Source organism: Labeo rohita, chromosome 18, assembly GCF_022985175.1.
Source record: "Labeo rohita strain BAU-BD-2019 chromosome 18, IGBB_LRoh.1.0, whole genome shotgun sequence".
NCBI classification, from domain to species: domain Eukaryota; kingdom Metazoa; phylum Chordata; class Actinopteri; order Cypriniformes; family Cyprinidae; genus Labeo; species Labeo rohita.
In genome coordinates this window covers 10,870,083-10,882,265 of record NC_066886.1, presented here as the reverse complement: position 1 = coordinate 10,882,265, position 12,183 = coordinate 10,870,083, and the positions used below count along the sequence as shown (strand labels likewise).

Here is a 12,183-nt window from a genome sequence, read left to right as displayed (position 1 = left end):
TTTAAGAGCAAGTGACCACACCGGCGCCTCCATCAGTCATGCAGTGAGTGCGCTACTATTCAGCTTCCACACTCTGCACTTAAATAGCGCAGATTTTTCTAGGTTAACATTAGACTGAACGGCCATGTAAAGCTGCTACTACTTACATATTTCAGATAAAAAGCCTTATTTGAAGTCGATGAATGATAGGTGAGTGTCTGGATGTCCTGCCCGATGTACTATATTAGAATATAAACCAGCCATTAATGATCTGTCCGTCATGGACTGCATGACTGTGCCACTTCCTGTGGATTTTTTTTTTTTTTGCGACTAAGCGACTAATAAAATTTTGGTCGACCAAGCCTTTTTTCGTCAACTAACAGTTGGTCGACTAATAGGGGGCAGCCCTAGTAAAAAGGGTATTGTTTTGCACGATCATTGAGGAATTTTAACCAAATTATGTTGCAGACATTTGATGAAGACCCTTAAGAATCTTGAAAACTTGTGGAAAATGGGCATCCGATGTCCCCTTTAAAAAGACTAATATGTGATTTTTATTTTTCATGTCAATTAATATGTCATTGTTCGTCTACATTTTTAAGTAGCAGCTGTAAAATGAGATGTTAAATGTTCCTTCAAAACAAATCAGTCAGCCTTAGCTGAAGCTCTAGCACTAGGAGGAATGTGATGCTGGTGCTGACAGCCAAATGGTTCCACTTGTAAATTATGAGGAGAGAGTGGCTTCAGTCTTGCCACCTCCACTGAAAAGTGAGGATGACGCCTGTTAGTAAATACAAGTTTTGAATCCCAAGATCTAGCTTTAAAATAAACAACCAGGCTCTAGCGATCAATGAAATATATACAGTATGTCATGGAGTGCATCTATACAATGCTATGATTTAACTCTGTGTCATTCTGTTTAGCTTCCACCAGAGTAAATTTGAATTCACCTTCGGCTAGTTGTGTCTGCTCTGTGTTGCTCATGTCAGCGATAATATCCTGAGCAGTATTATCGCTTTCCTCCATTATTTTCCCATTATCATTAATCTTGCTCATGTCCACGTTCTCCACTGTAGGCATCTCCTTGTCAACTGAGTTTTTCAATTCATCTATGTTGCAGTTTTCAACTGCGTTTTTCTTGAGGCTTGGCTCAATCTCATTTTTCACGCCGTCACTGATTAGCTTGTCCATATTTTCCTTGTTGTTCTCCATGCCTTTGTTTGGTTTCTGCTCAGGAGTGACTGAACTGGTTTTCTTAGGTGTGCCATTGGTGTTGCTGCAAAGTCGGGGGTCCCTTCCAAGGCTGTATCCGCTCTGGAACATGGAGAGCGTCCGCTGGTGCACGTCTTCCCTACGGCAGCGGTACAGGCCACGGAAGGCCGAGCGAAACTTCTGAGACATCAGGTTGTAAACGACAGGGTTGATCGCACTGTTGGCATAAATGCAGGTTCTGCAGAAGAGCAGGAACCAGGCGTCCAGGTATGGCGTGCTCACGAAGGAGTTAATGAGAACCAGGGTCCTGTACGGCATCCACAGCAGGGCGAAGAGCACAACAACCACTGCGAGCATCTTAGTGACCTGAAAAGGTGAGAAATGATAAAAGTGGCTCTTTGAGGTTTCCATATATACTTACATATAGATCTCTCTGATCTCTCAAAGCTTTCATATGAATTCAGAACACTTCTTTTAAGTATTTCTGACAATAACAGCAAGCATGTTCCTCGTGGTCACATATTGTATTTTTTAATAAGTTCTTTTCATGCCATTAACAGTGTGAACAGATTCATCTTTTGAATATTTTTCTTTTAACAATATGAATCTTGAATATTTTCTTTTAACAAGTCACAATGTTTGTAAAGCTAACGTAAAATCCTGACTTGACAGACTGTGTGCAACAGACAAAACAACTTCATTTTCTTGTGCAGAAAGAGAAGGATGATAGCAGTGCTTTAGTAATTTCTATTCTATTTATTTTTATGTTTGAAAGGAAAAGATGTACTGTTGAGGTCAAATGTTTGCACCCCCCTTTTCAGAATCATTAAAAATCCTAATTATTTTAGCAAAATAAAAGAGATCATACAAAATGCATGTTACAGAAGGTTACAAAAGGTTCAAACGCTCACTGATGCTTTTAATTTGAAGATCAGGGTAAATTTAATTTAATTTAATTTAAGTTTGTAAGTATCTTCTGTAGCTTCTGAGGGGAAGTGCTAAATGAAAAATGTACAAATCTCCATTCTGTTCAAAAGTTTTCCCCCCGGCTCTTAATGCATGGATTTTCCATCTGGAGCATCAGTGAGCGTTTGAAACCTCTAGTTGCGCATGAGTCCCTCAGTGTCAAAAGATGGATCTCAGAATCATACAGTTATTGTTGGAAAGGGTTCAAATACACAAAAATGCTGGAAAACCAAAGAATTTGTGGGACCTGAAAGATTTTTCTGAGGAACAGTGGGCAGCTTAACTGTTCAGGACAAAAAGGGACTTATGAACAACTATCACTAAAACAAAAACACAGCTGTGGATGATTCATGTAACAACACAGTATTAAAAATCAAGGGTATGTACATTTTTGAACCGGGTCATTTTTATAAATTCAAATTATTTTCTTTTTTGACTTTATGTAAACATCTTTTAGGTAAAATATCTTACTCAGGTCAGTACTATACAAAAAATAACATGCGTTTTGTATGATCCCTCTTATTTTGGTCAAATAATTAACATTTTGCAGATTCTGCAAGGTGTATGTAAACTTCATCTGTATCTACTGAAAAACAGTGGCTTACTGTGATAATTTTCAACTATTTAAAACATGTTCAAAACCATCATGTCACTTTAACAATTTTGACAAAACATTATCTATGTTAGCTCAATAGTGTAATAAATAGTAATATTTAAATTAGCAGAAATCACAACAATGTTCAGTACACCACAAAAACCCACAAGGCATAAAAACACAAGTACACAATCAATGAAAAAAAATGTGTACTGACAGGGCAGCAGTTCCATGTCTTCTTGTTAAAGCATGTATGTTATTATTATGTAGAAAAACTATGCCAACAGGCTTATACTGAGTGCTTAAATTAAATTTAAAGAAATAAATCGTCCTTGTTGGGATCTCATAAAGAAACAATTGCATTTTACATTACTGTTGCATTAAGATAAATGAAGCAGTCCGTAACATGCAAAAAGAGAGCTGCGAAGAGAATGACAGAGAGAAACAACAAGACGAGACATGCTCAAACATCTTCCATCAAACATCAGTCAAACATCATCTTTGTGTCCCCAGTGACAGTTCACAGGCAAACACTGCTGAACCCCTGTGAGAAGGGTGGAATATATCCACACCATGTTTTGTCTGTCAAACTAAACAAAGCAGTCCTCCCTAGTGTGTCCTCACTCATTTCAAGCGACAAATACATACTAAAATTCATCCCATTAAGATTCACAGGGACTCCTATGGGGCTCGAGCGCATTCATTGTCTCACGCTAGAGATAGACAACCGGTGACGGAGACCTTCAATAATAATGACAAAATTGTCTGCACAACAAAGCATCTAATTGAAGCCGTATGAGGCTGGGAGGAGCTCCTTTAATTAACAAAGCAGGAGATAATGACTGCATGACTGGCAGTGACAATTTGAATATGCATTTGAAATATCTGGTTATTGTGATTGCTTATCAATGGAAAACAAGGTCTTAACACAGCACAAACAAAGCCGGCTGCTACTCATGATTAGGTTAAATAAAGGGGAGCCTCTACTGTAGTGATGACTTTATCAGATTCATGGGAGAGATAACTTCACTCAACCACCGCCGTGGCACAGGCATCTTCAATCGTATTGAACTTTATGAAATTTTCAGATGAAGTGATCAAAGAGCTGGAGGTGCGCCGTAACCGAGGTACAAAAGCGGAAGAAAGGGAGTCGCTCTTATAACCTCAAAGAGCATAATCTCCAGGAGTATTAAGCATACTTGAGTGAACATCACAAATCATATTATGCAAATGTTCCGCTCAAGTGGGGCACTCTTGAATCTTCAAGATTTTGATCTGAGGCGAACACGAGCATCTCCGCACACACGTAAGTGCACTCGTGGTAAACGCGGGGACACGTGCACGTAAGGTCACTGAATGGTCTGAATTTCATGATATTATTATTATTATTATTAACGCTCTGAATCTATCATTAAACTCATTAGATCTACATCATTGAACTATCATTAAAGTCTCAGAACTACAAAACTATAAGTTTGTCTGGTTGGGTAATAAGACATTACTTGAAATGCCTTTTGTTTTCTCACCGCCTGCATAAATCATATTTCTGATGTCTATGATCTATCACAGAGTCTGTTATTCTAGAGTCACAACGCAGCTGTGGCTGATGCAGTGACGGTAATGTAGACCCAAACAGTACCCTGATGGCCTCTAATGCCTCTCTTCTGATGAGATAGATCCTGATGATCTGTTTTATGATGGTATACTGCCATTAGGTACACTTTCACATGATGAATAATAAGCTCAGATGTTTGGTCTCCATCCATATATGTGTTTATTTGCACAAATGAAGGTGTGCAGAGATATTATTGTGCTTTATACAGAACTCCAGACAAAAAATGACTACATTTTGGAAACAGTATACATTACTTCTGTTTTGATGCTAGCAGTAAAAAGTGCTGATAATGGTTCCAACATGTCACCCAAACAAACTTTTTCTTATGTAAAGTACAGTTGGGCCTCATTCACTAAAACTCTGTGTCTTTAATTACACATTGTCACATAAAAATGACTGTGAACTATATAACGGCACCTATGAGTCATTTGTTCACAAATCGGATACCAGAGCTTGTGCTGCGTTAGTTGTTGCGTGCAGAAAACACTGGCACAAAGTCAAACGTTTTTGAAACAATACAATTTTTTACAGTAGTCTCTTCTGTTCACCAAGCCTGCATTTATTTGATCCAAAGTACAGCAAGAACAGTAAAATTTTGAAATAGTTTTACTATTTAAAATGTTTTCTATTTGATATTTTAAATTGTACTTTATTCCTGTGATCAAAGCTACATTTTCAGCATCATTACTCCAGTCTTCAGTGTCACGTGATCCAAATCATACTAATATGCTGATTTGCTGAATATGCTGAAAGAAACATTTATTATTATTATTATCAATATTTAAAACAGTTGAGTACATTTTTTCAGGATTCTTTGATGAATAGAAAGATCCAAAGATCAGCATTTATTGTAACATTTGTAACAGCTTTTGTAACATTATACACTATACCATTTAAAAGCTTGAAGTCAGCATAATTTTTTTATTTATTTGTTTTGTTGGGAAAGAAGTTATAGAAATTAATACTTTTATTTAGCAATAAATAGATATATCTGAACTTTCTGTTTCATCAAAGAAACCTGAAAAAAATTCTACTGAGCTGTTTTCAACATAATATTTTTTTAAGCAGGAAATCAGAATATTAGAATTATTTCTGAAGGATCATGTGACTGGAGTAATGATGCTAAAAAATCAGCTTTGAAATCACAGGAATAAATTACATTTTAAAATGTTAAAATAGAAAACAGTTATTTTAAATAGTAAAAATATTTTTAAATTTTAATGTTTTTGCTATACTTTGGATCAAATAAATGCAGGCTTGGTAAGCAAAAGAGACTAAGAAAAAAAAATCTTACTGTTCAAAAACTTTTGACTGGTAGTGTAGGTACAAATTATTGTATGTTTTCTTACTTTTCTATGCAAAATTCTAGGCACTTGGCTTTTATAAATTAAGTTGTAACCAAATAAAATATAATACTAGAAATATTGACTTGATTATATACATTTTGCCAATTAAATGTGTTACTTTAAAGACTATTTTAATCTCCACCAGGAAAATAACGACACACTCTTTTCCTCACAAACTGACATTTAGTAGAGTGAAACATTATTCTCATAAAAAAAGAGAACTGACCTTTCAAAAAACAAATGTGAGATAATAATCATAAGGCACGGTACAGGAGAGAAGAACTGCCCTTCGTTTGCCCTCGACTGCAATCTCAGTGGATATCAAAATGCGGAATTAATTGTCTAAACACAAACTTTTGCAGACACACACACGCGCGCGTACCTGTTTCCGGGAAGAAAGCGCGCTCTTTGGGCGTCCCTGACGACCCACTTTTCCGGCGTCGGCTGGTTCTTTGCAGCTCCTCCTCAGAGTGGGGGCAGTTATGGTACCCGAGTCTGGTGGGTGGGGCAGAGGATTCAGGTAAAGGATTCGGGCGATGAGACCGTAAAGAGCAATGGCCAGAAGCAGCGGGATCACGTAGAAGATGGCGAAGTCGATCAGGTAGATAGGCAGGTAGAGGTCTCGAGAGACGCGGTAGCCACACTGAACACGACCCTCAGGGTTCACCTGGATGTCCACCAGGAACAGCCAGAGCATACAGTAGACACAGGTGAAAGCCCACACCCCGGCAATAATGCGTTTGGCTCGGGATACCGTACAGACAGTTTGAGCCCTCATTGGGTGACATATAGCGATGTATCTGTGGGACCAAGAGAAAATATTAAGGTATATTATTTAGTTAAATGTATTTAATATAGTGTTTCTCAATTAAGGACATGGAGCAAAGACTATAAGCGTAACATTTTAATGACATTAATGTCTAAAGCATATTATTTCGTTCCAGAAATATTTAGTTTTTTTTAAATCTTGTGTTTTGAAAGGATTTCAAACTCCCAAACCATTACGCACCATTTATTTTTATAAAAAATAATAATAACATTTAATGCTATTTTCAAATAATATAACAAAATAATAACAGTTAAAATAAAATGAAGGGCAAATTAATGCCATCTGGTGGGAGAAATAAAAATCAAGCTATAAAGTAAAGTAAATTTTATGGTCTGCCTTCTGGTCTCATCAAGTCCAGCTGTTTTTAGCTGTACAAACAACTCGTTTTGCTGCTTGATATTGCAAATTTGTGTGTTTTATCATAGTATTTTAATGTATTGTCTTAATTATGAACACACTAATTTGTAGTGCAACAGTTTTACCAATTACGTTGTAATTCTTATCCTTATTTCCCTGTAGAGTGTTTTCACAATGTGTCATCAGTCGGCCATTTTGGTGGCACTGAATGTAAACAATACCACTGAACCAAACAAACCTCTCATATTTTGCTAATTATTGCGGCTGAAAATGTTCACTTACTGTCATGTTTTTGGCTGGACTAATCGTTCGGACCGGGAATAATATTTTTTGTGCTTTAGACTGCCAAAAGTTATAACAAATCAATGAGAGGAGTGCAAAAAACTGTCTGAGGAACAAAAAGCGTTTGTGGTTGGCCAAACTGAACCAGGATTTTCAGAGAAAGTATTTTGACAACATTTGTGATTGTTTTTATCTTTTCCAGTTAGGTTGGTGAAATATTAGTCTAATATCTTTATTAATACTGCTCGTATGTATCTTTACCACCTATTAACTTTAGTTTGTCAAACTATTTCGCCTTTTACTGCTTACTAAGTCCTTCTCTATATGATTAAGCAGCTTCCACACGTTTTTTCTGTGGTTTAGACAGCACAAATTAGCAGAACAACACATTCAGTTGTACATTAACCGTGCAATCAGTTCTGTTGTTTACATCTGAGTATTGCCAATATGGTCGCACCAAATCGTGACGCGAGTGCACACCGTCTAGCAGCTAATGAACAGGAAGTCTCGCCTATAAGCTTACTTCCGTGTTGAAAAAATAAGGCGGATAGCTTCTAAATATAAAAAGGCTGTGCTGTGCATTCCCTTGTTGCTTATAGAAGTATTTTCAGGCATAAATGCTTTTAATTGGTTTTACATTTGGATATATATTTAGACATTATCAAAGATTAATTCAAGATTTGTTGGTTCTACCCCCCAAAAAATGCTGTTTTTTTTTATTTATTTTTTTTAATTTTCTATTTATATAGCAAGTGCCACAATACTCTGCAAGTTTTGTACCATTCCAATTAAGTCAAACATTTGCGAAATGCAAAATTTTCACTCTAAAAAAGACCAGCAAGGTGTTAAATATTGATATTTAAAAAGCCTGAAATCCCACATGGCAAAAAAATAAAGAGAAAATCTAATTTGTTTGTATACATAACACCAAAAAATACTGAGCCACAAAGACTATCAATATTCATTAGATTATTAATGGAGCATTTTTACTCATATTATCTTCATATGTATTTTATTTTCATATTATATAACTACAGTCTTTTACCAAAAACTCTGTCTCCATCTCTCAGCTATTTAATTTCCTTTCTTTTTAGGTCTTACCTCTCCACAGTAAAGGCTGTAATCGAACAGGAGGATGCATTAATACCAAGGTACTGAAAGTAGGTGATGCCCAGGCACCCAGTCTGCCCGTACACCCAGGTGGCCATCAGGCTCTCAGAGATGTTCGGAAGACCTGCGGCCACCAGGACCATGAGGTCCGCCACGGCCAAGCTCACCAGATAGCAGTTGGTGGGTGTACGCATGTGCCGCGTGGTAAGAACCACCAGCACGACCATGATGTTTCCCACTATGCCCACGCCACACACCAGCAGCACGAGGAAAACAGACACCGTCTTATACTCCAGGGACTCGGACACGGCGTCCCCAGACCCCACCAGGGAGATGTTGGTGGGGGTGTCCATTCTGGAGCTCACATTTTCTTGCATGATTAGTCCTCTTGATGTGAGTATTTTTAGGTGGACGATAAGAAAGAAAACAAAATTGAATCTGTTTGATGGTGTATGAAAAAAAACAGTCTATTGATGTTCTTTTCTCTTATTAAGTATGTTGTTTAATTTTCTTGGCTTCAACAACATAATGATGTTCATCTGCTGACCGCAGCCCATTATTTCTTCTGTAACAGTATCCTTCCATTAAAAGCATCGCATTGAAATCCAGAGGCTAATTTTTTTTTCCCACGTTAATGCAAGCGTCCGTCCAAATCGATCACTCTGGAATAAAAGATTGTAGAAGTCAGCGGGGAAAAAGCAAGTCTCAATCACCGTTAAGAGGATTTCATAGCCGTCTGTTAATTACTAAATAACAGTCCATTTCATCTGGCGCAAAAAGATAAGGCTGCACACAGACGTACGCTAAGGTGGGAGCATCACATATTAAAATAATATGTTGCAGACACACTTCCAATTTGTTTTCTTTACAAAATCCCATAACACTTGCTCTAGTAAGGATTGTAGGAGACTTCCTCTGAACATTATTGAGACAGGATGAGAAGCTTTTAATTATTCAAATGAGACATTTTAAGTGGTGCACGGCGATAAGTAGGAAGAATCACAGAAAGACTTAAAGCCACACAGCTGCTTGGCAAATGGCATGTTTAATATCCAAGGATCTTTAAATCAAATACAACCTTTGTTTTTATCCGCCTATTGAATTATCTTACAAATCTTCAAATTACCTCAATAGCTGTTTTTCAGTGCATATTGCACAAAAAGACACTTATCATATTGGAAGAGTGCAATGTTTACCACAAATATTCTTTGATAACGTATTTCAGGATTAATTCTAGTGTTTTTGAAATCCATTAAAGCCACTAAATGAGGCCAAGATGTTGTTCACAGGAGCTTGAAAAATCCAGACATCTGTTGCTCTTTTCAACCGTCTCTTTGCCTTGTAAATAAGACTGCATTGCCTCTCGGGGCTTCCCTAATAAATTGAGGTGGACACGATGTGAAAAGTAATTTAACTCAATCCCGACTTCCCAACCTTGCAAAACCCTGCTCGGACTTCATTTTACTCTATTTCATATTCCATTATTACTGCTCTGGCAGTGCAGATATGGACAAGAGCACTGCGGTTTCCAATCATGTAAACTGAAGAACATAAATGTGTATGTGTCCCTCTATGTTTAGTATGCTGCCTTTGCTTGAATTAAAAAATGAGGGACATGTTAGAAATTAAAAAAAAAACAAAAGTAAATGACAAGTAAACATATTGCAAGCACTAAGAAACACTATCCATTAGATTTCTGCTGTCACATATATAAAAGAGACCTCTTCCTTGTCTTTTTTCTGAGGTTGATTCAAAGATTTTCATTGATGGTGAGAGCCAGACGTGCTGCTATGAAACGGGCTATCATTCACATTTGTTTAGCTCTCCTAATTGACAGTATCACTACCAGAATCCCAAATCAGTAGAACGCTGAGGAAAACAGCACGGCTGTGTCTCAAAACCTAGTGAGCTCCCTAACCAGACAGCATTTTGGGGCGCCACACGTTCGGTTCAAAATGCTACATGCCTAAAAACGCTATCTAGGTAGGGAACTAACTAGATTTAGGACACATCCTACTCAGTCCGTGCAAAAATCACAGTCTCTCTTATAAATTTGTACCTGAACAGGAAAGCAGATGTTTCATTAATTCTGTAAATATTCATAGTTTGAGGAAAACGAATAATTTAGAGTTTCGCACGTTTTTAAAGCAACATTCCGTTTTAAAGCAAGTTCCATTTTGGCGCCTTAAAGAATATGTGAACTTGAGAACATCTTAAACACTCAAAAATATACACGCTCAGATTGTGAGTTTTATATCTCAATATTACAAACGTTCGACTGTATATATTTTTTTAATTATAAAAACGTTAGTAAACATTCGAACCGATCTTCTACGTGAGCAGCTTAATATTTTAAAACAGACTTGAACGAAACAAGCTATAAGAATTTCATTCTTGCAAAACCCACAGCTCTTTAACCACTTGTATACTTACATCAAGTGCATATCATATACATACACCTTTGTCTTCAAAAATAACACCTTAGGAATTAAGTTATGTTTTAAGAAAATCTCTTTAAAATTTGCCTAGTATGCAAACTGACATCGATAACTTCTCAAGATAAAAAATAAAGCGTCTCCTACCTGACATCATTCTTGTAGTTTGGAAGCAAAACAGCTCTCATGCAGTGTCGGCTGTAAACTCCAGATGAAAACAAAAAATACACTGATATGAAGTATTTGACATGACGAGCAAATAATCTGATCTTGTACAGAAGCGCTAGTAAATGCACTCTTAACTGTAAGTCTTCTTAACTGTAGGTCCCTTCATTACAATATCGCCCCCTAGTGGAAAAGCTCGCCGGTAATTCGTGCGTGTCTTGAGTGATTTTTAAGGCACACTGTAGGCTCCAATTAAAGATGCACTCACAAAATGTTCTACCCCATAGGAATGAATATTACTTTTGAAATATCATTTAAATGATGTACACTCACATGATAAAGACGCACAGTAAGTTATATCAGTGGCCTAATTAAGCGTTTGTTTTCTTTTGGTATTGTTACGATTATTAAATTGTTTGAATGTTAATTAATTTTATTAGGTAGGGTGTTTTCTTTAACTTAGGGGTGAATTCAGGTTGTTTTCAGACAATTTTCCTATTCATCTTGATGTCAAAATGTGCCCCAATTTACCCCTAATTAGTTTACTCGCCAGATATTTAAAATATGTAAAATGTTTAAAAAAATTAAACAGCTATTTTCCCTTTTTATATACTTTAATGTCATTTATGTTCCTGTCTGACCTCAGTATGTAAATATTGTTCCCGTTTGTTTGAATGTACACTACCAGTCAAAAGTTTTTGAACAGTATGATTTTTAATGTTTGTTTTTTTTAAGAGTCATACTGCTCACCAAGCCTGCATTTATTTAATCCAAAGTACAGCAAAAACAGTAAAATTCTGAAATATTTTTCCTATTTAAAACACCTGTTTGCTATTTGAATATATTTTGAAATGTAATTTATTCCTGATTTCAAAGTTGAATTTTTTAGCATCATTACTCCAGTCACAGGATCCTTCACAAATCATTCTAATATTCTGATTTGCTGCTCAGAAAACATTTATTATTATTATTATATTGGAAACAGCTGAGTAGAATTTTTTAAGGTTTCTTTGATGAATAGAAAGTTCAGAAGAACAGCAAAAAAAAATAAAAATAAAATAAATAAATATATATATATATATATATATTTTTTATTTTATTTTTTTTTTCCTGTTTATATTATTTCAGATAAATGCTGATCTTTGGATCTTGTTCATCAAAGAATCCTGAAAAAAATGTACTCAACTGTTTTAAATATTGTTAATAATAATAATATCATGTGACACTGAGGACGCGTAATGATGCTGAAAATTGAAAATTTTGCTTTGCCCACAGGAATAAATTACATTTTT

The 12,183-nt window shown here is 36.1% G+C and overlaps 1 protein-coding gene across 1 annotated transcript; it reads right to left on the bottom strand.

Annotated features, from left to right (window-relative positions):
* Positions 1 to 442: 442 nt before the first annotated feature.
* Positions 443 to 11,005, bottom strand: trhr2 (thyrotropin releasing hormone receptor 2). Its single transcript, XM_051135892.1, has 4 exons — positions 10,874 to 11,005; positions 8,283 to 8,953; positions 6,096 to 6,513; positions 443 to 1,557 (listed from the first exon to the last, which is right to left on the bottom strand). The coding sequence occupies exons 2-4, from the start codon at positions 8,666 to 8,668 to the stop codon at positions 862 to 864; spliced, it is 1,500 nt and encodes a 499-aa protein (XP_050991849.1). The 5' UTR covers positions 8,669 to 8,953; positions 10,874 to 11,005; the 3' UTR covers positions 443 to 861.
* Positions 11,006 to 12,183: the final 1,178 nt, after the last annotated feature.